This window comes from Gossypium hirsutum, chromosome D05, assembly GCF_007990345.1.
Source record: "Gossypium hirsutum isolate 1008001.06 chromosome D05, Gossypium_hirsutum_v2.1, whole genome shotgun sequence".
NCBI lineage: Eukaryota > Viridiplantae > Streptophyta > Magnoliopsida > Malvales > Malvaceae > Gossypium > Gossypium hirsutum.
Window position 1 is genome coordinate 58,614,617 of NC_053441.1, and position 26,255 is coordinate 58,640,871.

General features: G+C 34.5%; 2 protein-coding genes across 4 annotated transcripts in view; one reads left to right on the forward strand and one right to left on the reverse strand.

Annotated features, from left to right (window-relative positions):
• Positions 1-230: 230 nt before the first annotated feature.
• Positions 231-26,255, forward strand: part of LOC107903641 (protein RICE SALT SENSITIVE 3) — a 48,679-nt gene continuing 22,654 nt past the window's right edge. The window contains exons 1-3 of one of the 3 annotated variants that reach the window (XM_016829747.2): positions 231-556; positions 676-716; positions 826-957. In XM_016829747.2, coding sequence (XP_016685236.1) covers positions 827-957 — 131 coding nt within the window. In that variant the 5' untranslated portion in view covers positions 231-556; positions 676-716; position 826. Of the gene's footprint in view, positions 958-26,255 lie in introns of all 3 variants that reach the window. The other 2 variants (XM_016829748.2, XM_041092316.1) reach the window with 2 other exon arrangements.
• Positions 23,105-25,527, reverse strand: LOC107903640 (pentatricopeptide repeat-containing protein At1g63330). Its single transcript, XM_016829745.2, has one exon. It carries the CDS (start codon positions 25,459-25,461, stop codon positions 23,482-23,484), a length of 1,980 nt encoding a protein of 659 aa, XP_016685234.2. The 5' UTR covers positions 25,462-25,527; the 3' UTR covers positions 23,105-23,481.

Consider the following 26,255-nt stretch of genomic DNA (forward strand, 5'->3'; position numbering starts at 1 on the left):
ATATATATAGAATTTATTGTAATGAGTAAAAGTTGTACATATTTTATTATTTTATTAAAAAATAGATAAATTAATTCAAAAGTTAAATTTCTTTTTTATTAATAATTTTACTATTTAATCTAACCTGCATAAAATAATTTATTTATTTTTTAATAAATAAAACAAAAGTATAATCTAAATTTATGTACAAATTAAGTAGTTTTGAATCAAAAGTTACACGGTTTGTGTCTTTGAGAGAGGAAAAAAAAGAAGGAAAGAAAGAGGTTTGCTTTGTGGTTTGTGATAATCTTCAAAGGCAGCAGCTTTGTTTTAAACAAGCTTAAAAACCAAGAGAAAGTAGCAAAAGGGGGCAGCCAGCAACAGCAACAGAAGTAGCAGACAGCACTAGCAGCCATTGTTCTTTTCAAAGAGAAAAAAAGAAAAAGATGGTGGGCTCAGGTTCAGCTGATAGGAGCAAAGAAGCTGTGGGGATGATGGCCCTTCATGAAGCACTTAGAACCGTTTGTCTCAACTCAGATTGGACTTACTCTGTTTTCTGGACCATCCGTCCTCGCCCGTATATCTTCCCTTTTTCCCTTTTTAAAAAATCTTTGTATTTATATCTTCATCACTTACTAAAAGTTTCAATCTTTTGTTTTGACTTAATGGGTTTTCTTCTTCGTTTTTGGTGTGTAGGAGAGTGAGAGGTGCAAGGTTGGAGATGATAACGGCAGCTTGTAAGTGTTCTTCTTTTCTTGCTGTTTGTTTCCTGGGAAAAGTTACAGAGGAAAATGAGGATAGTTTTTGATTCCATGATACGGGGTTTTCTTAATTTGTGATTTAAAGGATGTTGATATGGGAAGATGGATTTTGCAAAGGAAGGGTTACAACAGAATGTTTGGAAGAGATTGAAGGAGAAGATCCAGTGAGGAAAGCTTTCAGCAAAATGTCTATTCAGTTATATAATTATGGAGAAGGGTGGGTACTGGGTAGGTGTTTTCATTATAATAAACATATATACATATATTCAATTCAATCACTCATTGATCTCTCTCTATATAAATGGAAATCTATGTATATATGCAAGGTTGGAGATGATAACGGCAGCTTCCTCCTGAATGGACTGATCAATTGGATTCAGGCATTCAGGTTAGCAAAAATGAAGCTTTCCAATTTCAATTTTATATTTTTTGGTTTTTTCCCACTTTTAGTTGTCTAATGAGTAAGATTTTAATGTGTACATTCTTTTTCTTCATTGCTTTTATCATTTTCCTTAAAAAATATATTTTTGATGTTGCCAAGTTTGGAATAGGTTCTCCTCTTATATTGTTGAAGATGCAGATGTTCTTCCTACCATGTTGATGTTGCATCCCCCCTCGCAATGTTGAAGTCTTTCACCATATTGAGGTTGTAAAAGTCTTCTCACTGTGTTGATGTTGCAAAACTTAGAATTGTTCCCCCTCTCACTATGTTGAAATTGTAAAAGGCTTCCCGGCATTCGAAACAGATCCACCTTGGTCATCACGAATGCCACCCACCTTGCTATATACGTCGATGTTGGAAAAAAAATTAAAATGTCGGTCTTGAAAAAAAATTGAATTGATCTCCGTCTTGCCATGTTAATATTGAAAAAAAAAATTAAGATAGATCTCTTCTGCGCTGTGTTGAGGTTGAAAAAAGAACCCATAACAAATCTATTCTTTGCCACCTCATATGCCAAGTTGAAATTATCCTGTGATAAATCCCTGACCAGTAAGATCATTTTATTTTTTAAAATAAAACTTTATCCAATCTTATGACTAATTAGATTCAAATCTTATGTTTCATTGTTTTTGCATCTTATTTTTAAACATATACGTGTTATCTAAATTAACGGTTTGATAACACGCATATGCATGTGTTAGTGTTTCTCGTATTAATTTAGTGTTTCTCATATTAATTATTCATGTGTTTGTATTAGAGTTGTGAAGAGAACATGAAAAACTTAGTCAGTAAAAACATTTTTTTATATACAACATGAAAATAATACGAATACAAAAATATGTTAAAATATAAGTAAAACAAATTGTTAGCATATAAAAATTATTTAAAGAATAGACAACCGTTCAATTTTCGGTTCAATTGGTTTTTAATCTGATTTTATTGTTGGTTCAATTGATTTATAGATCAACTGGTCCATCCTTTATAAGATTGATTAATTTTCTATCAAATCAGTTTGATCAAATTTTGAAAACTGTGTAAATACCTTTGGATTGGATGAATATTATTTATTGAAATTTTTTGATATAAGGTGCCCAGATTACATATTGTGAAATATATTTATGTTTAAAGAGTTGGTTATTAAATGTAGTAAGACATATTACACTTTTAAGGGAAAAATCAAGATTCGAACCCTGAAATTGATATTGTTTGAAGAGATAAATATAAATCTCGAACATGAACTTTAAAATAAACATGAAAAATACCAAAAAAGAGTTATCCTATTTTCTAAACCTAGCGTGCAAACATTGACTACGAAATGAGTGACCCTTTTTATCTCAATGTGCCCACTAGTCCATTCAAATAAAATTTAATAAAACAAGTTTCCTTCTTCTTTTTTTAAGTAAACATCATTTTTTTTTAATATATGACATATGTGCATCTGTCATTTGTTTAGTGATTGCATGTGCATTGGGGTGGGATTATAATGCAATGGAGGAAGTGTTGGCTATTTAACTGCATATTGATATTACTAAGCCATTGTCGTCGAGCAACTCGAGATGACAGGTCATTGTTTTTGGGCAACTCGGGATGACTTAGCTGGCGATATAATCACATATCTATTTTGGTGGTTTGACCACATTTATCTGATTCGGGCAAATTGCCACACCACATCTGGCAGCATGACTACAGTATTTTGAAAAGTGGCATACACTCACTTATAGGTGTATGGGGTTGGATGGGTATTTGTTACCCTAATTGGTCTGTAGGGATGGACGGAGATGGTGTGTAGTAGATGAGGGTAGGATCTGTATCTACATCTATATATGTATCTGTATCTGCATCTGTATCTGCACCTATATCTGTATCTATATATGTATTTATATATGTATATGTATATGTATATATATATGTATATGTAGATGTATATGTATATGTATATGTATATGTATATGTATATGTATATGTATATGTATATGTATATGTATATGTATATGTATATGTATATGTATATGTATTTATATCTGTAACTGCATCTATATCTAAAATTTTCATTTGTAGCTATATCTTTCTTTTTTTCTTTTTTGTTTTTTTTTGGCGTGGGTTAAGTTACATACTGAGCTCGTTAGCTCACCCAATTTTTCTGACTTCTTAGGTAATCAACAAACTTAGGACCGAATAGTGTGGGAGCTCAGATTGATTTTCTGGTTGATAATATAAACCGTTTTATGATTAATTTATTTATGATCTTTTGGATTGTAAATTTGTTTCTGGACTTTCTTTATAGTTTCTACTCATTTTGTTGAATTTTGGTATTTTTATCATAAGACTATGATAACGTATGAATTATCAAATTAGAAATCAGTTTCCAAAATTAAAACTCTGAAAATTTCTGCTATAATGTGATTTGGTAGTTTTTCTGTAAAATAAGTGTTTTTTCGAACATGAGACTTTCCGAAAATATGTAAGAGTTTTGCCAAACTTATATTTTTGACACACACACTGAGTTAGATAAAATCACAAAAACTTTTAAGAGTTAATGTAATTCCACAAGATCTAGTCATAATATCTACGTCGAGTGTGGGGTGTTACAAAACCCATTCCTTGAAGTTTCCTCCCCTAGACCTCCTCTTACATACTGCTTGAACCCTCAATACCTAATTTAAACCATGATTAAAATTTACACAAATCAATAAATATTGTATAAAAAATAAAAAAATTAATTAAATATAATAATCATTAATATTATTAAATATAATATTTTTTGTTAGAAAAAAATATTTTCTTTAACATATTGTTTTCTTAAATCTCGTTTAGTTTATCTTGTTTGATGAACTTCAATTAATTAAATTACTTTAAATAAAAAACTTAATATTTATATAATTAAAAATATCATAATTAATATGAATTTATTTTATAATATGGGATATGATTACTCAAATCTCACTTCAGATTTCCCAATAAGCCTTCAAAATCTCAATATTAAAAACTTAAAGCTTCGAACAAGGTGTTACACCATTTTTTGATGAAAACGGGGTCAACTTGGATTTTTAAAATGAAAACAGGAGTCGCCACCAATCCTTTTTGATAAGGTGTGATTGGATCACCTTGAAAAGTAGTTGTTTTTAATAAACGATTTGATTTTATTAAAACAACGGTTTTGGTCCACGAAATCCAGAAAATAGGTTCAGGAGTCGGTTACGTACGAGGAAGGATTAGCACCCTCGTAACGCCCAAAAATTGGTACCTAGTTGATTAATTAATGTCTTAATGTCAAAAACTGAAAACTTTAAAGAGATTTAAAGTACGATCCTTAAAAACTCGAATGACATGGATTAAGATTTAAGAGGATATTTGGCTAGTTGGTCAAACGAGAAATCGAAACCCAACACATTAGGGCACATTTTCTCGAATTTCCAAACGCAAAATATTGCCTTTATTATTTTTTTTTAAAAATCCTCATTTCGAGAAAATAACGTGTCATATCCAATGCGTTAGGACACAACATATTGAATTTCCGATAACGAGCTTTTATTTATGCTTTTTTATAAAAAGAGTAGTCTCGATTATTTAGATTCAACGAAGAAAATCAGAACCCAATACGTTAGGGTCCGATTCCCTCGAAGATCCCAAATACCGAGTATTGCTTACATTTAGAAAAATTTTCCTTTTGAATTTGGATAAAAATTATACATAACGGAATAACTATTACGATAATGCAGGTAAAAATAATACGAGCAGATAAAAAGATAAATAAATAAGATGACGAATATATAATAAAAAAATCAATCATGTATACACAATAACAAGCAAATAAACAAATAAAAACTAAAGCACTTAAATAATAATAATAATAATGGGCATGTAAATAAATGAGTAAATGAACATCAAGTGAAGCAATAATAACAACAAAGAAAATAGATAAAAATTATAAAATATAAAAATATATATGTATGTATATTTAAAATTTATTAAATACAAAAATTTATGTAAGTATGTATATATAAATTATAAATTATGAAATATGGAAAACATATAGGTACGTACATGTATATTAAAAGTATATGTATAAAAAAATGTAAGGATATAAGTATATATATTTTTTGAAATTAAGAAATAGAAGTGTGTATAAATATGTATATGTACATATGGATATAGGTGTATGTATGTACAAAAAAATGAAATTTAAAAATGTATTTACAACTTTAAAAATGTACGTATATATATATTAGCAAAATATGTGTATATATTGTAAAAACGTATATATATTTAATGTGCATAACAAAATTAAGATTAAAAGGTAGAAATGAGTGAATAATAACAATAATAATTAATAATAATAATAGTATTAGATTGATTAATTTTAATGGGAAAACAACCAAAATAACAAAGAAAATGACTAAATCGAAGAAAAAAATTAAAATTCGGGGTTGAATCGCAAATAAAATCAAAGGGAACGGACTATGCTGAACGCGCGGATAACATAGAGGGGCTGGAAGGGAAATTTTCCCCTCTCCTCTAAAACGGCGTCGTTCTAATGGGACCAAATTGAAATCGATAAAAAAATAAAGGGGCAAATTTAAGAATGTAAAAAAACCTGATTGAAAAACATTAAAAAAGCGAAAGGGCTAAAAGTGCAATTAGCCCTTCCGTTGAAAACACGCGGATCCCCTCGGCAAATGGGTCGAGTCTCGGGTCAGGAGCCTAAAACGACGTCGTTTTGGGGCTTTCCTGACCCTCCCAAAACGGCGTCGTTTCTTAATGCTATAAAAGGCAGAAAATTTTTAAAATTTCTTCATTTTTCCTTTCTTTAAAAAAAACTGAGGATGCTCTCCCAAAACGGCATTGGCACCGCCGCGCACGGTTGCTGAAGAAGGCAAAAAAGATTTATTTTTTAGATCTCGACCCCCTTAGCCCAAATCCGGTCTCAAAACACCCAAAAACAAAAGAAAAAGGACCCTTAGTCCTCTCAACAACCTATTCGGATGCTAGAGAAGGGGCCTCCAATGATAAAATTGAGCAACTCCCGGTGAGTTTCTTTTTTTTGTTTTCACATATATATATATATATGTAAAATAAAATGAAAATAAGAGTAAATATCTAGATAAATACCTAAAATCGAGATAAAAAAACTTGAAAGTGTCCTTTTTATTTTCTGTTTTTCTAAAAAAGAGAGAGCCTTTTACAAGTCTTCAATCTCAGTTTTTATAGCTGAGATATACATGATTCATTTCTGTTTTTTACTCTTTTGGTTTGCTGCTTGCGTGTTCTCTTTTGTGTTGCAGGTGGAGCAGGTGGCGGTGGCAGAGGAGTTGATGAGCGGTAAAGGGTAGGTGCGGCGCTGGGGTTAGGTACAATAGAGGCTAGAGTTTTCTGAAAATATTTTAGTTTTGGGCTTGTTGGGCCTTTAGTTTTTTTCTTTTTGGGCTGTAATTTTATTGTTTTGAGTTAGGTCTATTTTAGGGTATTGGGTTTGGTTTAAGGTTTGGGGAGTTGGGTTTTTGGGCCCCAGGCAAATTTGGGTTTGTACAGTTGCCCCTCTTTGCTCGATGTCGTGTAACGAGAACAGAGTAAAGACAAAGAAAGACCAAATTTGCCCAGTCTCGCCGAGTCTTGACTTTTTCTGGTGCTTCTTTTCTTTAGGCATCCTCCTTCCAATCCACTGTGTCTTGTTGCTTAGATCCACTCCCCTGCACTTCAGAGAGATCTGACTTGTAACTTCAATCCACTCTGCTGCAACTTCAGGGATGAGATTTGTGGTTTTAGTCTGCTCCACTGTAACTTCAATGAGATAGGATTGGATTCTTCTGTCTGATCCACTGCAACTTCAGGGAGATAAGACTGGATGCGATCTACTCTACTGCAACTTCAGAGAGATAAGATCTGTGGTTTTAATCTGCTCCGCTGCAACTCAGGGAGATAGGATTGGCTTCTTCTATCTGTTTAACTGCAATGTCAGGAAATTAAGATTCGCCGTCGTAGCTTCACTCTATTTCACTGCACCGCATGGGAATAAGATTCGCCGTTGTGGCCTTAATCTTTTAATTGCAATGTCGGGGAAAACGAGATTCACCTTTGTAGCTTCAATCTGTTCCGCTGCACCGCCTAGGAAGTAAAATTTGTTGTTGTGGCTTCAATCTTTTAATTGCAATGTCAGAGAAGCGAGATTCACCGTTGTAGCTTCAATCTGTTCCACTGCACCGCTTGGGAAATAAGATTCACTGTCTTCGATCTGCTCCACTACTGCTTAGGGAGACAGAATCTACAATCTTTGACCTATTCCAATACTACTTATGGAGATAGGACTGGTGGCTTAAATCTGCTTCCCTTCTACCTTGGGAAGATAAGATTCACCATTTTTGATCTACTCCACTACTGCTTAGGGAGACAGAATCTGCAATCTTCAACCTACTCCACTACTGCTTAGGGAGATAGGACTAATGGCTTAAATCTGCCTCTCTACTATATTGGGAAGATAAGATTCACCATCTTCGATCTGCTCCACTACTGCTTAGGGAGACAGAATTTGCAATCTTCGACCTACTCCACTACTGCTTAGGGAGATAGGACTGGTGGTTTAAATCTGCTTCGCCGTCAGTACAAGAAGGTAAGATCTGCTATCTTCAGTCTGCTCCACTGTCAGTACAGAAAGGCAAGGCTGGTGTCTTTGATCTGCTTCGCCGTCAGTATAGGAAGGCATGATCTGCTATCTTCAGTCTGCTCCACTGTCAGTATAGGAAGGCAAAACTGGTTTCTTCGATCTGCTTCGCCGCCAGTACAGGAAGGCAAGATCTGTTATCTTCAGTCTGCTTCACTGTCAGTACAGGAAGGCAAGGCTGATATCTTCAATCTGCTTCTCTATCAGTACAGAAAGGCAGGATCTACTATCTTTAGTCTGCTCTGCTGTCAGTACAGGAAGACAAGACTGGTTTCTTCGATCTGCTTCGCCGTCAGTACAGGAAGGCAAAATTTGCTATCTTCATTGATCTGTTCTCTGGGGAACATGACCTGTATGTTCTATTTTATGAACCTAATTGTGCCTAGTGATTAGGATGGCATGATCAAAATGAATCAACTACTCCTAACTAGACGTGTATGAATGACATTGGAATGAATGCAGGATGTCATGAAGATGATTCCTTAATGTTTGAGTTATTATTGCTCGATCTTCATCAAGGCTTCGTTACCAATGTCAGGATGCTATCTTGCTCGGCAGGTAACACTCATCTCTTACTCAACCGGATTGGCCCCACTGTAATCTTCAAAATTCAATCTGTTATAATCTTCAAGGTTAAGTCCATTGAAATTTTGGGACATAAAATTTGAACTATCTTCCTCCAACTGTAATATAGGAGTATAAGACCTGGCTCTTTTTTAAATTTCTCCCACTGCAATTCAAGGATACATGGTCTAAAACTATTTGGTCATTGACACCATTCTCAGGGTGTCATACCAAATGCCTATACATCAATAAAGAATTTTCTTCTCCCAGAAGACCTTTTCTTATTGCTCGGTGAACATCGCTTGTTTGTTCATTGAAGCTTTGTCACCAACATGGCATCTTGTCATTTTGTTCAATCAATGTTTGGACAACAAAACTCGAAAGGATAGTCTTAATTTAGACTTTTCCTTCTTAGATATTTCAACCTTTAAACTTGGTGTGTTCTAAAAAATAGTCCTGTTTCAGGTTCCTATATTATTTAGAAACTTCTAGAGTAATATGTAAAATTTCCATTGTGAAAGTATTATTAGTCCATTAATCATTATTCTAATGCATCATGCTTGCAAAAAGAATATTAAAATGGATAAAATAGAATTGATTCGGGAGCATAGCTCGAAATGGATAAATCGTCAAAGAGAGCAAGAATAACAAAGGAATTGATTGGGAACACATATCTTGAAAAAGAATGAAGTATTTCAAGAACAAAAAATTTAATATAAAAATAGTATGAAGATTAAGTGCCCCAAATATCGCAGCTTGAACTTCTCTGTACAAACATTCTGAAGACCTTTCTGAGTTTGACATGTGTTTAGGAGATCTACTGGACTTTGTCAATGCCCCAAGATGTCGCCTACCCTTTCCTGTTGATTCAAGTATAACAAGATCACCACATGCCCCAATCTGATCAAAATTTGAGCTGCTTTGATCATCTTATGTCCCATTTTGATCAAAATTTTGAGCCGTCCTTTTTGGGTTTTCAACTTAAATCCCCTTTGGTCTCAAGGCGCCCTTTGCGGGTTTTCACCTTGGCCTCTCATTTTTCTTTTTTTTCTCTTCTTCTTCTTCTTTCTTTTTTATTCTTTTTTTTATATTTTTTATTGAATCTGAACTCATAGGATTAGGCATGTCCTTGTTATCCCTTCTGATTAGGATTGACGCTTTTTCAGATAAGGCCATCCACACAAGGTCTTTTCCAGCTTGGCATAAAGTTCTTTTTGTGTGGGAAGGATCTTCTTCGATACCAGGTCCCCCTCATGGAATTTTATAGGGCGAACTCTTTTGTAAGCTTGCATCATTTACTTTTGGCGTATTTGACCATGATGGACAACTTTGAACATTCCTCTTCAATCGGGATTGGATCCAAAACTCAGAGAAAAAGAATCTCGTCTTCAATAGGTGAAACCGCGATAGGCCCAAGAGAACGGCATTGCCCCGGCAGAGTTTTTTTTTGTGCCGTTTATTTTGGGGCGACATGGTGTTAATCTTGAATAGACTGTAAACTTTTGACTGTTGTTCCAATTTAGTGCATTGTCAGATATGATCCTCTTTGGCATTCCATACTGAAATATACTTTTTCAAGGAATTGCTGACTGTTGACTTCGTGGCATTGGCATATGAAGCAGCTTCCATGCACTTAGTCAAGTAATTGACGGCTGCAAAGATGAATTGTTGACCGCCAGAAACTTTTTGAAAGATCGGCTCAATGACATCCATGCCCCACATAGGAAAGAGTTATAGATTCCATTGATTTTTTGTAAGGTGAAATCTGTTTTTCACCTTGTTCTATCATCCTCAACAAGTCCGGAGATAAGCTATAATCTATGTCATCTTCGAAGTCATGAGATCCCTCTAAACACATGTCTCGCTCAAAAGGAGATTCAGAGTCTATAGTAGTGTCATTCATGTCGTTGATATTCAGGGACCTATTGTAGGTACAAAAGAATACACAAAGAATATATGGAATTATGTACAATATGATTATGAATGAATGTAATAATGATTTGGAAGGAAATCTAAAAGCGTGAAAGAATCAACAATAATTATTAGTAAAGAATGAAAGAATATTGGCTCAAACATGATCTCAAAGATGCATTTCATTAAAATAACGACGTTCAGACATGAGCCTATTTCACAAAAGAGTTCTTATTGCCTCTAGGCTGAAAGCAACAAGTGTGTTCTAAATATTACTCTAAGTAAGCTCTAAATACTATAGGGATCTCTTCTGTAGTCTAATTATTTAGAATACTCCCAAGTTTATAAGGATGGATATCTAATAAGGCCCCTTTTCAGTAATCTTCATGTACGGTACTGATGTAAGAGCTTCCCAACACTTCTTCCTACATCGCATTCACCCCATTATCAACATGATTGGGTAGCGGATTTTCTGCGCTAGATGAATCATCAAATTTGACGATGCCCATGCTGATAAGCCTTTCAACCACTTTTTTAAAGGCAATGCAATTTTCTATGGAATGCCCTATGATTCCCGCATAATAATCGCATTGTGCATTCGTGTCGTACCATTTGGGGTACGGAGGTTGTGGGGGTTTTGAGTAGAAAGGGGTAACATTGTGCGCATCGAATAATCTTTGATACAGCTCCTTATACGACATCGGAATTGGAGTGAACTGAAGCTTCTCAGTGTTTGGCCTCGAGTTAGATTCTTGTTTTGAAGGGTCTTGATAGCTAGCTGCTACCGTCCTTGGCTGTCCTACAATGATTGATTTTGAAAACCCTTTATTATACAATCTCAGCTTGCTCACTTCATTTTCTTTGTGCTTTGGGGTTAATCTTTTGGCACTTTCCCCCGCATCTATCTTTCCACTTCTTATTGCATTTTCAATCATCTCGCCAGACATTACCACATCTGAGAAGCTCATGGTAGCACTTCCTAACATGTGGTTAATGAATGGTGCTTTCAGAGTGTCGACGAAAAGCATCGTGGTTTCTTTCTCCAAAAGAGGTGGCTGAACTTGTGTCGCGATCTCTCTCCATCTTTGGGCATATTGTCTGAAGCTCTCACTTGGCTTCTTTTCCATGTTCTGCAATGTGATTCAATCAGGTGCTATATCCATCACATGGTTGTACTACTTCATAAAAGCTTGCGCCAAATCCTTCCACGAGCGGATGTTGGCCCGACTCAATTGGTTGTACCATCTTGCCGCTGACCCGATCAAACTGTCTTAGAAGTAGTGAATCAACAGTTGATCATTGTTGATGTATCCCGTCATCCTTCGGCAGAACATAGTGATATGAGTTTCAGGACAACTAGTCCCGTTATACTTTTCAAACTCTGGCATTTTAAATTTGAGAGGGAGCACCAAATCAGGTACCAAACTCAAATCTTTAGCGTCCATTCCTCGATGGTAATCGTTATTTTCCATGGCTTTAAATTTCTCCTCTAGCCACCTACAGCGGTCTTCTAGCTGTTTTGGCAGGTCTGCTCGTGCCTTCTCCATTTCTGCTACGCTGTCGAGATTAGGAACCACGGGATTGGTAGGATTATCCCTGGGATTGAAACCTGAGCCTATTGGAAAGTTCATCGATGCTGGGGCACCGACTTGGTATTGGGATGTAATTGTAACAGATACCCTCTGTAGGTACACCTCTGGTTGCACCTGGATATTATTTGGGGTGAATCTTGGAGGATAGGCAGAGTCTTCGTGATCATCCCCAGAATTTACCACAGGGTTCTTTCCCTTATCATGCCCCCCAGTCATTAACTGCTTTAATTGATTCAATAAATCTCTTTGGGACTCTTCCATGTCTTGCTGAATTTTAACTAGTTTTTCTTCAATCTAATCTTACATCTCCTTTTGCAATTGTTTCAATCTTTCTAATCTCTGATCCATTGATCTTGTTTTGCGACGGGTACCGTAGTGATATATAGTTGGCAGATTTTTGCTGGTTTCCAGGGTAACTGAAATAATTTTACCTAATTAGGATCACTTTGTAAAAATTTAATGTATATGATGTAATGTAATGCAAATGCATGTATGCAAAAAGAGATGTTGATTCTTGGTTCAATTCTATTAGAACAACTTTACTAGAAAACAAATCTCTTTACATAAAGCGAATATATATACGGCTTTGCCCTCATAGGCGGAGACATTCGATCATCTTCTTCATTCGAGCGTTAAGATAAATCTCACGAACTTTTCAAAATGGACGTCTCTTCTATCTCCTTTTTGCTTAACCTGGGCCACGACTCGTTGCTCACTCATCCTCGTGATACTCGTTGGCTTCTCTTTAAAAAAGTTCAGCGCTCTCGAATAATCTTTGTCATCTTGAATCCTCGGGCAATGGAGCAATGGTCGTGTAGTCCTCCATTAAACTATCATCCTTCTCTTATCACTTTTCTTGGACCATATTCGGACAACCATATTATTATCCACTTTATTAAGAAACTCATTTCCTTATGACAAGTTCTCTATTTAACAACCGAACGTGAATCAACACCTCTTTTTATGATGAAAATGCAATGCAATCATAACAAAAAAAAAGAAAAGAAAACAAGTTAATACAAAGCAAAAGCAAGCAAGAATAAATAGAACACCTATTCGGGTGAATACTAGGGGTTCGAAGTGGTTCTACCTAGGGTGGGCTCCTAAGGTTCACTACATGCGGTTCAGCTCTAAAGCAAAGGTACCCAAACCAATAGATTCCTCGATCCTCACCCATTATAGGCTCATATGAAAATCTCACGAAGACATAGGTACGGATGTATCCCAAAAGCGATCCACTATCCTGCACGGAGGTGAAAACCTCACGAAGGAGTAGGTTCTCACTTCCACTTAAAAAGGTGTGACCTACGGTCATGCAATGCAATGTGCAGAGATATAAAAATTTAAAAATACAAAACATGACGAAAACTATAACTCAAAACAAATGAAATGCAATGAAAGGATCGTATATTTAAATTAAGTTTTCAATTTTCGACAAAAAGACAGAAAATAATCAACTCGTGGCTTGACTCTCTTATCTTTGGTCCCCAGTGGAGTCGCCAAGCTGTTGACACCAGTTTTTGATGAAAACGGGGTCGACTTGGATTTTGAAAATAAAAACGGGAGTCGCCACCAATCTTTTTGATAAGGTGTGATTGGATCACCTTGAAAAGTAGTTTTTTTAATAAACGATTGGATTTTATTAAAACAACGGTTTTGGTCCACGAAATCCAAAAAAATAGGTTCGGGAGTCGGTTACGTACGAGGAAGGATTACCACCCTCGTAACGCCCAAAAATTGGTACCTAGTTGATTAATTAATGTCTTAATGTCGAAAATTGAAAACTTTAAAGAGATTTAAAGTACGATCCTTAAAAAATCGAATGACATGGATTAAGATTTAAGAGGATATTTGGCTAGTTGGTCAAACGAGAAATCGAAACCCAACACATTAGGGCACGTTTTCTCGAATTTCCAAACGCAAAATATTGCCTTTATTATTTTTTTTAAAAAAATCCTCATTTCGAGAAAATAACGTGTCATATCCAATGCGTTAGGACACAACATGTTGAATTTCCGATAACGAGCTTTTATTTATGCTTTTTTATAAAAAGAGTAGTCTTGATTATTTAGATTCAACGAAGAAAATCAGAACCCAATACGTTAGGGTCCGATCCCCTCGAAGATCCCAAATACCGATTATTACTTACATTTAGAAAAATTTTCTTTTTGAATTTGGATAAAAATTATACATAACGGAATAACTATTACGATAATGCAGGTAAAAATAATACGAGCAGATAAAAAGATAAATAAATAAGATGACGAATATATAATAAAAAAATCAATCATGTATACACAATAACAAGCAAATAAACAAATAAAAACTAAAGCACTTAAATAATAATAATAATAATAATAATGGGCATGTAAATAAATGAGTAAATGAACATCAAGTGAAGCAATAATAACAACAAAGAAAATAGATAAAAATTATAAAATATAAAAATATATATGTATGTATATTTAAAATTTATTAAATACAAAAATTTATATAAGTATGTATATATAAATTATAAATTATGAAATATGGAAAACATATAGGTACGTACATGTATATTAAAAGTATATGTATAAAAAAATGTATGGATATAAGTATATATATATTTTGAAATTATGAAATAGAAGTGTGTATAAATATGTATATGTACATATGGATATAGGTGTATGTATGTACAAAAAAATGAAATTTAAAAATGTATTTACAACTTTAAAAATGTACGTATATATATTTATGTGCATAACAAAATTAAGATTAAAAGGTAGAAATGAGTGAATAATAACAATAATAATTATTAATAATAATAATAGTATTAGATTGATTAATTTTAATGGGAAAACAACCAAAATAACAAAGAAAATGACTAAATCGAAGAAAAAAATTAAAATTCGGGGTTGAATCGCAAATAAAATCAAAGGGAAGGGACTATGCTGAACGCGCGAATAACATAGAGGGGCTGGAAGGGAAAATTTCCCCTCTCCTCTAAAACGGTGTCGTTCTAATGGGACCAAATTGAAATCGATAAAAAAATAAAGGGGCAAATTTAAGAATGTAAAAAAACCTGATTGAAAAACATTAAAAAAGCGGAAGGGCTAAAAGTGCAATTAGCCCTTCCGTTGAAAACACACGGATCCCCTCGGAAAATGGGTCGAGTCTCGGGTCAGGAGCCCAAATCGACGTCATTTTGGGGCTTTCCTGACCCTCCCAAAACGGCGTCGTTTCTTAATGCTATAAAAGGCAGAAAATTTTTAAAATTTCTTCATTTTTCCTTTCTTTAAAAAAAACTGAGGATGCTCTCCCCCTCTCTCCTTCAGCCCGATTTCAGGCCTAAGATCCGGCCGACAGTCACCGTGTCGGCCGTTGGTCGCCAGAGTCGGCGCCGCCGCGCACGGTTGTTGGCGAAGGAAAAAAAGACTTATTTTTTAGATCTCGACCCCTTAGTTCAAATCCGGTCTCAAAACACCCAAAAACAAAAGAAAAAATGACCCTTAGTCCTCTCAACAACCGATTCGGATGTCGGAGAAGGGGCCTCCGATGAGAAAACGGAGCGACTCTCGGTGAGTCTCTTTTCTTTTTTTCCTTTTTTTTGTTTTCGTATATATATATGTAAAATAAAATGAAAATAAGAGTAAATATCTAGATAAATACCTAAAATCGAGATAAAAAAAACTTGAAAATGTCCTTTTTTATTTTCTATTTTTCTAAGAAAGAGAGAGCCTTTTACAAGTCTTCGATCTTAGTTTTTATAGCAGAGATATACATGATTCATTTCTGATTTTTACTCTTTTGGTTTGCTACTTGCTTGTTCTCTTTTGTGTTGCAGGTGGAGCAGATGGTGGTGGCAGAGTTGATGAGCGGCAGAGGGTAGGTGCGGCGCTAGGGTTAGGTGCAATAGAGGCTAGGGTTTTCTGAAAATGTTTTAGTTTTGGGCTTGTTGGGCCTTTAGTTTTTTTCTTTTTGGGCTGTAATTTTATTGTTTTGGTTTAGGTCTGTTTTAGGGTATTGGGTTTGGTTTAAGGTTTGGGTAGTTGGGTTATTGGGCCCCGGGCAAATTTGGGCTTGTACACAAGGCTTCAACAGATCTTCACCGCCCACCGTCTGATGACCACCACATTCCGACCACAGCTTTTCTTTGACCAACCATAACTCCTAACCATTCGGATCATCGAACTAGCTTGAGTTCTCCAAACCGCAAAACCCAAAATGGGTGAGGGTTTCTTCTATTTTGATTCTCTTCTTTTTTTAGTTTTTTTTACTTCCCTCTTTTAATGCAAGCCAATTTGGGATTCTTGCTCTTTTTTTGCTGGTTTGATTTTGGATGCTTACTATTTGGTATTTTTGTTTTTTGCTGATTTTTGTTGTTTTGTCGTCGATTTTGATTTAAAGCTTCATAACATCGCCACAAGTAGGAGCTCCAACTAAACCGATGCCGATGAACGGGTTGTCACGGGATCTCCTTGACGTTAGCCCAATCAACCGTTTTGATGCCAGACTCAACATTTTTGCTGTCAATTTTTTATTTTCACTACTATGGAAAAAAAATCATACTTCACAATAGCTAAGAGCTTTTCTAGGTAAATTTCATGTCAAACTGCCACATCAGCTAATTGGGCTAATTGGGTTTCCAATGTGGTAAGTTAATTGTCCACATCAGTGATCCCATTAAGACAGTAATAGAACATTTTAATAAATGACTGATTTGTCAGTTTTTTATAATGTTAGTGATTGTTTTGTTATTTTTCTAAAGTTGAGTGACTGAAATAAAATCTATGTGATTGTTTTGTTAGTAAGCAAATGCATTTCTCATAGAAATACCCATAGAAAACTTACCTTCTGTGGATTGTCACTCCAACGGTCGTTAAATACTTAATCTAGAATGGTGTACTTACATATATATCTTGTAACACCCCTTACCCGAGACCGTTTCCGGAGTCGAGCACGAGGCATTACTTAGCTTATCTTACCAATTCGGAGCATAAAAACTAGGTTTGAAAATTTATTTCATTATTCGCAGCAAATCTGTCCAATCGCGCAGCAGTTACTAAATTAATTATAACTTGAGCTACAGAACTCGAAATTTAATTCCGTAAATTTTCCCTGAAACTAGACTCATATATTTACTCACCATAAAATTTTTAGAATTTTTGGTTCAGAAAATTAGTACAGTTTATTAGTTAAAGTCTCCCCTGTTTCACCACCTGACTGCCCTGACCTCTAGTCACTAAAAATAAGTTTTCTCACTGTAGGATTTTCATGTGAAGTTCTTACTTGTTTCTACAGAAAATAGACTCATTAAGAAATCTAAGCATGTAAATTTCAACTCATAACCATTTTTTTACAATTTTTAATTATTTTCTAAACTCAGAACAGGGGACTCCAAAAACAGTTCTGACCCTATCTTACTAAAATTCACATATCTTAAAATATAAATTTCCTTTTTCTACACCGTTATTTTTCCATGAAAATAGACTCAACAAGCTTTAATTCCATATATCATTCACCCTCTAATTCATTTTATACTATCTTGGGTGATTTTTCAAATTCACGTCACTGTGCTGCCTGAATTCTGTTTCTTTGCAAAATTTTATCCTTTCATGATTTCCATGCATAATTTATCACCTAATCTTTCATAACAACAAACACCTTCATCCTTAACCATTTTAATAACCATACATCATCAAATACTTACACATCACTCATTAGCAAAATCTTCATTACAAACATACAAAATAACTAAATCCCTATACATGCCATAACTCAAACGTGTTTTGATATAAAATACCGAGCAGTTGTAGTTGATAGTGTGGACGATCTCCGACTTCTTTAGGATCCTTGAAGTAGCTTTGCAATACTATAAGAGAAAGAGAAATAAAAGAAGTAAGCATAAAGCTTAGTAAGTTTACTAGCAAATAAATAACAATATTTAACTTAAATAATTAAACTCAATGTCTATATCTCTAGTTTACTCTTTAGTTAATCTCATACTAGTTCTCTTACTTGTTTACTTAGAATACTTGTGTGCATAACTTACTCAATCCTTGCTGCATCGTTGAACATCAATTGATAGTATAATAAGTTCTTAAGTCTTACAACTTACCTGAGCTTGCCATTTATGCTTTAAACTGAACTTTCATGAACATGATTCGTTTACAAGCCCGTTGAGCTACATTGGAATAATAAGGATACTCGGGTCTCTTCTGATAATAACATGCCAAAGCCATGTCCCAGACATGGTCTTACATGGGATGTTCTCGTGATGGTGCCCATGCCATGTCCCAGACATGGTCTTATAGGGGACCTCTCATCTCGGTGCCAACGCCATGTCCCATACATGGTCTTACATGGGACCTCTCGTCTCGGTGCCCATGCCATGTCCCAGACATGGTCTTACAGGGGACCTCTCATGATCTTAAGGATGCCAATGCCATGTCCCAGACATGGTCTTACATGGGATCTCTTTACCCAAATGTCATGACATTCGTATCCAGTACCATCCTTATGTATCAACCGGACTTTTAAATTTTAATTCTCTATCATTTCATGCTTGGATCATCATCAAATAAATTCATAAAATAAATTCATAATTGCTGGAAATTAACAGCATTAATAATAAATATTAAAATATTGCATTTATTTACCGTAAACTTACCTCGGTACCAATTATAGCCAAATTCACCAACTTAGTCTTCAACTTTATTCTTCCCTTTGTCTAACCTCGAGTTTCGTACTTCTTGATCTAAAATAGTAAATTTAACTTATTTAATAATCACATTCATCAAAACAGCCCTCGACTCTAACTTTTTCAAAATTACAATTTTGCCCCTAAACTTTTACATAATTACATTTTTGCCCCAAGGCTCGGAAATTAAACTTAATCTCTTATTCTTATGTTTTATAACATTCTGAACATTTTTCCCTTCTATGGCAACATCAAATTCCCACTCTAACATGTACTTATGAACATTAGGTATTTTTACCGATTATGTCGTTTTACTCGTTTTCACTTAAAATCGCTTAGCAAAAGTTGTTTAACATAATTTCTAGCTTCATATTCTATCATAAAACATCAAAATAAACACTTTTCACCTATGGATATTTTTCCAAATATAAACCCTAGGTTAAATTATTGCTAGAATAAGCTAAATTAAGCTACCGGGATCTCAAAAACGTAAAGAACATTAAAAACGGGGCTTGGGATCACTTACTATGGAGCTTGGAAGCTTGAAAACCCTAACTATGGCTTCCCCCCTTGCTGATTTCGTTCATATGAAGAAGATGATGATTTTTGCCATCTTTTTCCCTTTTAATTCATTTTAATTACTAGATTACCAAATTGCCCCTAACTTAAAAATTTTCTATTTCACTTATCTCATGTCCATTTTTGTCTACCAAGTTACCACTGGTATAATTACCATATAAGGACCTCCAATTTAAAGTTTCATAACAATTGGACACCTCTAACATGTAGAACTCAACTTTTGCACTTTTTACAATTTAGTCCTTTTGACTAAATTGAGTGCCCAAACGTCGAAATTTTCGAACGAAATTTTCAAAAAATCATTTTTGTGAAATTGTAGACCATAAAAATATAAGAAAAATAAAATTTTTCTCATCGGATTTGTGGTTCCAAAACCACTGTTCCGATAACCTCAAATTTGGGTCATTACATATCTCTTGGCAGATACTCATACTAGCGGATCTTTGAGATGAACTTCATATGAATTCTACTTTTGGCGGATTCTCCTAGTGAAGTGACAACTATCAAATTATTTGGACAGATCAGGACTTAAATTAACCCAGGCAACCTTATTACATACCATGAGAACACTCTATCTTGACGAACAACTGATACTTTAGTTAACCTTTTCTATATAGCATGAAACACTCAAATTTGGAAAATACTATAGAATTTAAACATCTTTCATATATAGCATTGATAACTCGGTCTGATGAATACTTACTACTCATAATTATGAATACGCTAGATTTCCTGTACTTACTGACTAATATGGCAGATTCACCCTTTAGATAACACTACTAGAAACTCTTTCAAGAAAGAAGGGTTGTTTTCATTTTCATTTTCTTGGAAAATGGTGAAGAAAACATTTAGGATAAAAAATTTTGAAAATGAAAATAAAAATATGTGAAAATTAGAGAATAAAAAAACATGTTTTTTTATTATTTTTGATAAAAATGGTTTAGAAAAATGGATTAGCACGACTCAAACCCAAACCACAACTGAGACGATAAACACCCTTGATCGTCATGTCATCACATGGGTTGACATTTTTTTTTTTACTTTCAATGTCTTTAAAAACACAATTTGGTTCTCATTAAAATCACCATTCAACTTGGTAAGGTTAAAAGAGTTATGCCAATATTGGTCACATGGGCTTGAACTGCTTAGGCTCCACTCATTTCTCATTAAACATTTTTTTTTTGCCCCAACATTTGCTTTGATTATTTAGTTTAAGGTTAACTTAAAGTTTTTTTTTAGTTGCCAAAGACGCTCATAAAAATCTAAGCACTAGAATCACTTTAGTTCTCTACACGTCTAGAAACTGACCCTTTATCCATCTGCACAAGACTAGCAGTAGCATTAGGCAAATTTTCAAACAAACTCAGCACCATTCCTAAATTTCTTCCAATCCTAGCCATAGAGTTTTCAACTTTGTCATGTAGTTATATTTATTTTGTTCAACCTATAGTTGCAATTTTGAATCTAGTAGAACAAAATAATATAAAATTTCCATGGTGTTCAATGATGGTATTGATTGGTTAGCAAAATCAACTATGCATGAAAAATTATGGTATTGTGCGGCACTTGTAGCTGGTTTTGATTTTGTATATGGTATTTTATCATGTATAGGCATCAATCAAGAAGGAAAGAAGAATTATTTAATGAGGTATTCTTTTGGTAGCGATTTCATCATGAGAAGGGATTTTATCCGTAAGGAGGCTGAGGAAACTTGGAGAGTCAGTAGATTCACCAGGATGACAACTGAAAAGGGATTTTATCCGTAAGGAGGCTGAGGAAACTTGGAGAGTCAATAGATTCATCAGGATGACAACTGAAGTGGATAATGATTTAGTCATGAAAAAGTTAGTAGGCTTGAAGTGCGACTTCTCTCTTAGTTCTTATTCTTGTTGAGGTGCTCTTTATCTGCGACTAAATGAAGTTGGTTTACTCAAAAGTGGTGTGGTGAAGAAACTAATGGTTAATTCGAGACTTGATCTTATCATATAAACTTAAAACAAAACTAGCAAAGGTGGAAGATGGGATTGTTCAAATGATGTGGAGCTCTTAAAGATTGTTATCCTAGAATTTTTGCTTTGGCTATGGATATAGTCGCCAAAGCTAAGGATTATTCACAAAATGGCAGATTTTACCATCAATTGTGGAGCTCCTTTTTTCGAAGGAATCGTTTTTATTTGGGAGTTGAAGTCATTGAGCAATTTGCATCGTGATACAATGTTTTGTCCTTCAATTATAAAATATTATGGAGCCTAAACATTTCGCCTAAGATACAATATTTTGCATGGTTGGTGATTTTGGAAAGGATTCCTATGATGTCTTTCCTTAAGAACAAAGGCATTTCGATCTCGGATTAGCATGTTGTTTGTGATTGGTGCAAAGTGGAATCTAAGGATGTTAGTCACATTTTGCTGAACTGTGCCCGAGTAAACAAATTTTGAGGTATTTTATCCTTTCTTTCGTTATGCTTTAATAAGTTGGTGTCTAAACCTTTGTTTAATTGGTGGTTGATGTCTATTATGGTTGCCTTGTGGACCATCCAAAGTGCTAAAAATAATTCTATGTTTAGAGGAGAAGATTTTAATTTGGAGTACATTTTTTTCTAGTTAAATTAAGATCTTTGCCTTGGATAAAAGTCTTGCCAGAATGTATGAATTTTTTTGAGTCAATGTGGGGGGAGGGGGTGTCTGCGAGATTGTGAAAGGAGTATCTGTAGCCATCATACCAAGAGTGTGATGCGTTGGGCACCATCAAATGAAGGCTGGTTAAAGTTTAACGATGATGGTTCAACATTAGGTAAATTTGGCCCGACGGAGTGGATTTTAGAAATTCGAAGGGTCATGTCATTGTTATGTTTCAGGTCCCTAAGGCATCCCAAGATTCTAATTTCACTGAAATTATGGCGATTAAGTTAGCTCTTAATTTCTTCTTAGACTCCTAGTGGATTAAAGACTAAAAGCTTATGGTTAACTCCGACTCCATAGTTGCGCTTACTTGGTGTATCAATGAGAAATCTTGGCCTTAGAAATATTGGCACAGTTTTGCAAGCATTGATGAGATTAAGATGTTCATTCATGAGGTACTGTTTAGAAAAATTAGGATAGATGCTAATGGTATGGCAGATTCATTAGCAAAATCAGGGTGCTTTTGATCTCAAATGTTTTTAATAGATTGGTGATGAGCATCGTTGAGGTTAATTGAGATGATAGTTTCATTGTAATTTCATCGAACAAGATTCACCAAATCATTTGCTGCGATTATTAGACGATCAAACAACAGTATTTTGTGCCTATTTGAACGTCAGTTCTGCTATTTTAAGGTGTGCTGCAGTTGCAATAATCATAACCAATAATTCTACAAAAATAATTAAGTTAACTAAGTTTGATTAAAGATAAATACTTTCTTTTACAATAATTTTGGTAATTAAATAATGAAAAGAAATTTTTTCTGTTAAGAAAATATTTATCTTGCATCTGTTTTAGAGGTGTTCATAGGCCGGGCCGGGCCGGGCCGGGTTCCAAAAAAATTTTGGCCCGAGCCAAGCCCGGCCCAAAATATGGGCCTGAAATTTTGTTCAGGCCTAGCTTGGAAAAAATTCTAAGCCCGAGCCCGGCCCGGCTTTTTTTTAATAAACACCAAAAAAAATATTTTAAAAATAAAAAAATAAAAAAGCATTTTAAAAGTATTTTAAAAATAAAAAATAAAAAATAAATATTTATTATATATTCGGGCCGGGCCAGACCGAGCCCAAGCCAAAAAAGTCGTGCCCAAGGCCCGGCCGATTTGCTAAACAGGCCACGTTTTTTGCCCAAACCCATATTTCAAGCCTATATTTTTACCCGAACCCTCCCATATTTTGGGCGAGCCGTCGGGCCTGGCTGGGCAGCCCTGCCCATAAACACCTCTAATCTGTTTCACTTGAAACAATTTCCAAAAAATGAGTTCAAGAAAACTTATCAAATACTGTAAAATGTTTTACATAAAATCATTAGGAAAATATTACGTTTTTCCGAAAAGCATACTATTTTCCGGAAATCATTTTCCAGACAATGTTTTCAATCAAACAAACAAACCCCAAATTTGATTGAATTCCACACTTGGAGTTAAAAGTTCTGAGCAGCCGAAAATTATACTGATGCTATTGTCATTGCTACAGATTTTGGTTTTCCTCTAAGTTCTTACCATTACCACCAACAAGATTCTCACTTACAACACAAAGTCAGAACAAAATCAACAATATTGAAAATAGACAGTAAAACTCATTCTAGTTTCCAGAATCTTTTATCACTGTACAATGATCTTTACACAATTTGTGAAACATTTCAGAGCAAGATTGATTTATTAGAGTATATGATAAGCTCCATAAATAAGGTGGCAGTGAATATATCTGCAGAAAAGCCCTTACCAACCATTTCCGTAACAAGTTGTGTTGCCTTTGAGGTATAGCTGTTGCGAAGGAACCCCTGAATCATTACATTATAACAGCAGCTATTAGGCAAACAGTCATTTTCTCCCATGCTCCCAAACAACCTGTATGCTTCATCTGGCAATCCCTCTTTACACAGTCCATTAATCATTATACAATATGTGTAAACATCCGGTTTTAAGCCATTGTCTGAGAGTTGATGAAATAATTCCTTGGCAAATTCAATATGCCCAGCTTTGCACAACCCATCAATTAGGATATTATATGGGACAATATCAAGTTCCAACCCACTGTTTCGCATTGCTTGAAAAAGTTTCAATGCCTCTTTGATATGACCTGTTTTGCATAAACCATCCAGCAAAATCAAACAGGTCGCTATATCTGGAACTTGTCCTGAAGCAAGCATCTTTATAAAAAGTTCACATGCAGTTGAAACTTTCCCTAACTGAAACATACTCTGCATAAGAGTGCTGTATGTGACAATATTCGGGATTGGTCCCTTTCGAGATATTTCATGAAAGAGTTCCATTGCTTCGTCTAACCTTTTATCTTTGCAATATCCATTGATCATGGTGCTGTAAGTAACTATATCAGGTGCACAACCCTTCTCAATCATCAAGTTGAAAACTCTTCTAGCTTTATCCATTTCATTCTGCAAGCAATGGCCATTGATTAATGCACTATAGGTAACAACATTAGGCTCAATGCCTCGCTTTATCATTGCGTCAACAATATCATTAGCTTCAGAGACCATCCCTTCCTTGCAATGCGCATCAACCAATGTACTATACGTGACAACATTAGGCTCAATGCCTTGCTTTCTCATCATTTCAACAGTCTCTACAGCTTTAGAAATTGTTCCTTCCTTGCAAAGTGCATCAACCAATGTACTATACGTGACAACATTAGGCTCAATGCCTTGCTTTCTCATCATGTCAACGGTCTCTACAGCTTTAGAAATCGTTCCTTCCTTGCAAAGTGCATCAACCAATGTATTATAAGTGTCAATATTAATTGAAATATTGTTATCAACCATTTCATTCAAAAGCCTTGTTGCCTCCTCCTGCTGGCCCAAATTACACATACCATGAATTAAGCAGTTATAAGTAATGATACCTGGTCTAATGCCTTTAACCTTCACTTCGGAGAAGAGATCGAGAGCCTCCTGTAACAAACCGTTCTTAGAAAGGCAGTCAATGACAGTGCTATATGCTACAATATCGGGTTCATAACCTCTGCTTTCCATCAGCCTTAGAAACCTAACAGCTCTATCAGTATTGCCGGTCTTAGACAACCCCTTAAGTACTGTATTGTAAACAATCAAATTAGGTTGATACCCTTTTTCAGTCATTTCATCGAACATACAAACGGCCTCAGAAATCTTACTTTGATTACAAAGCCCATTAATCAAAGTTGAAAAAGTTACAGCACTAGGTTCAACACCTAACTTCAGCATTTTCCCCAAAACAGAAAACCCAAAATCAATTCGACCTAATTGACAAAAGCAATTAATCAAGATGCTCATAGAATAAACATTATGGGAAACTCCCAATAATTCCATCTGGCTACACATAGGAACAACAATGGCATAATGTTTCATTCTAACAATGGCTGCAAATAATTTAGTGAATTCCACAATTGAAGGCTTTGGGTACTTTTCAATCATCTTATTGAACAAACTCAAAGCATGATCAACATTATCGAAGCGGTGGTCTGTTTTTCCCTTTCCTCTAACAGGCATGGACATGGGTTTCTTACTTAGGCCTTCGATGTAGGTAGCAATGGTGTTAGAAGAAGAAGAAAAAGAGTGGAAATTAGAAAGATGGCTTCCAGCATTAACAACCGAACGAAGAATAAAAGAAGGAAGCTTACCCATATCTTGAAAGCAGAAATAGCAGCGGCAGTAGCAGCGGAAGTGTAAATTTTGGGTTGCGAAGTGGTGTTTAGCGTAATTTGGGTTAATTGGCCATTAAGTTTTTTTTTATTTTTTTAATGTGAATAATTTTTAATAAAAAAATTAAACTTTATACTTATAAATCATCCTTTTAAATTTAAAAAAAGAAAATGTAAAGAATATATAAAGAAAATTTAAAATTTTCTAACATAAAAATTATGGGACCTAAATAAGTTAATTATTAATCCAAGTTTAATATTCTAAAATATTTTCTTATTTTTCTTTGAAAAAGCTTTTAAATATATATATTTTTTCTCATGCGCCTTTTTATTATCATATTTCTTATAATAATCGAATAACCTAAAGAAATTAATAGAACAATACAACACATATATTTTCTCGTTACCACAATTCTTATTTTTTAATCGACCAACTATGAATCATCTTATATATATTATAATTATAACATTACATAATATAAATATTATAAACAACCATAAAATAAATATGTAAGGAGACAAGTAATTAAAATAAATTTGTCAGCCAACGCTTCCATGGTTATATTTCTAGAAAAATAAATGAAAAAAAAATTTACATAAATTTTCGCCATAAGGCATTCCTTGGTTCTTCAACCGCTATCGCTCTATCTTCTCCTCGTCATAGACTCCTTCTTGAAAAAATTACATTTAAATCCTATATGGAAATTATAGTTCAAGGTCTACTTTCTAAGAACCATAACCTTGGCAAGAAATAATAATTATATAAAAAATATATAA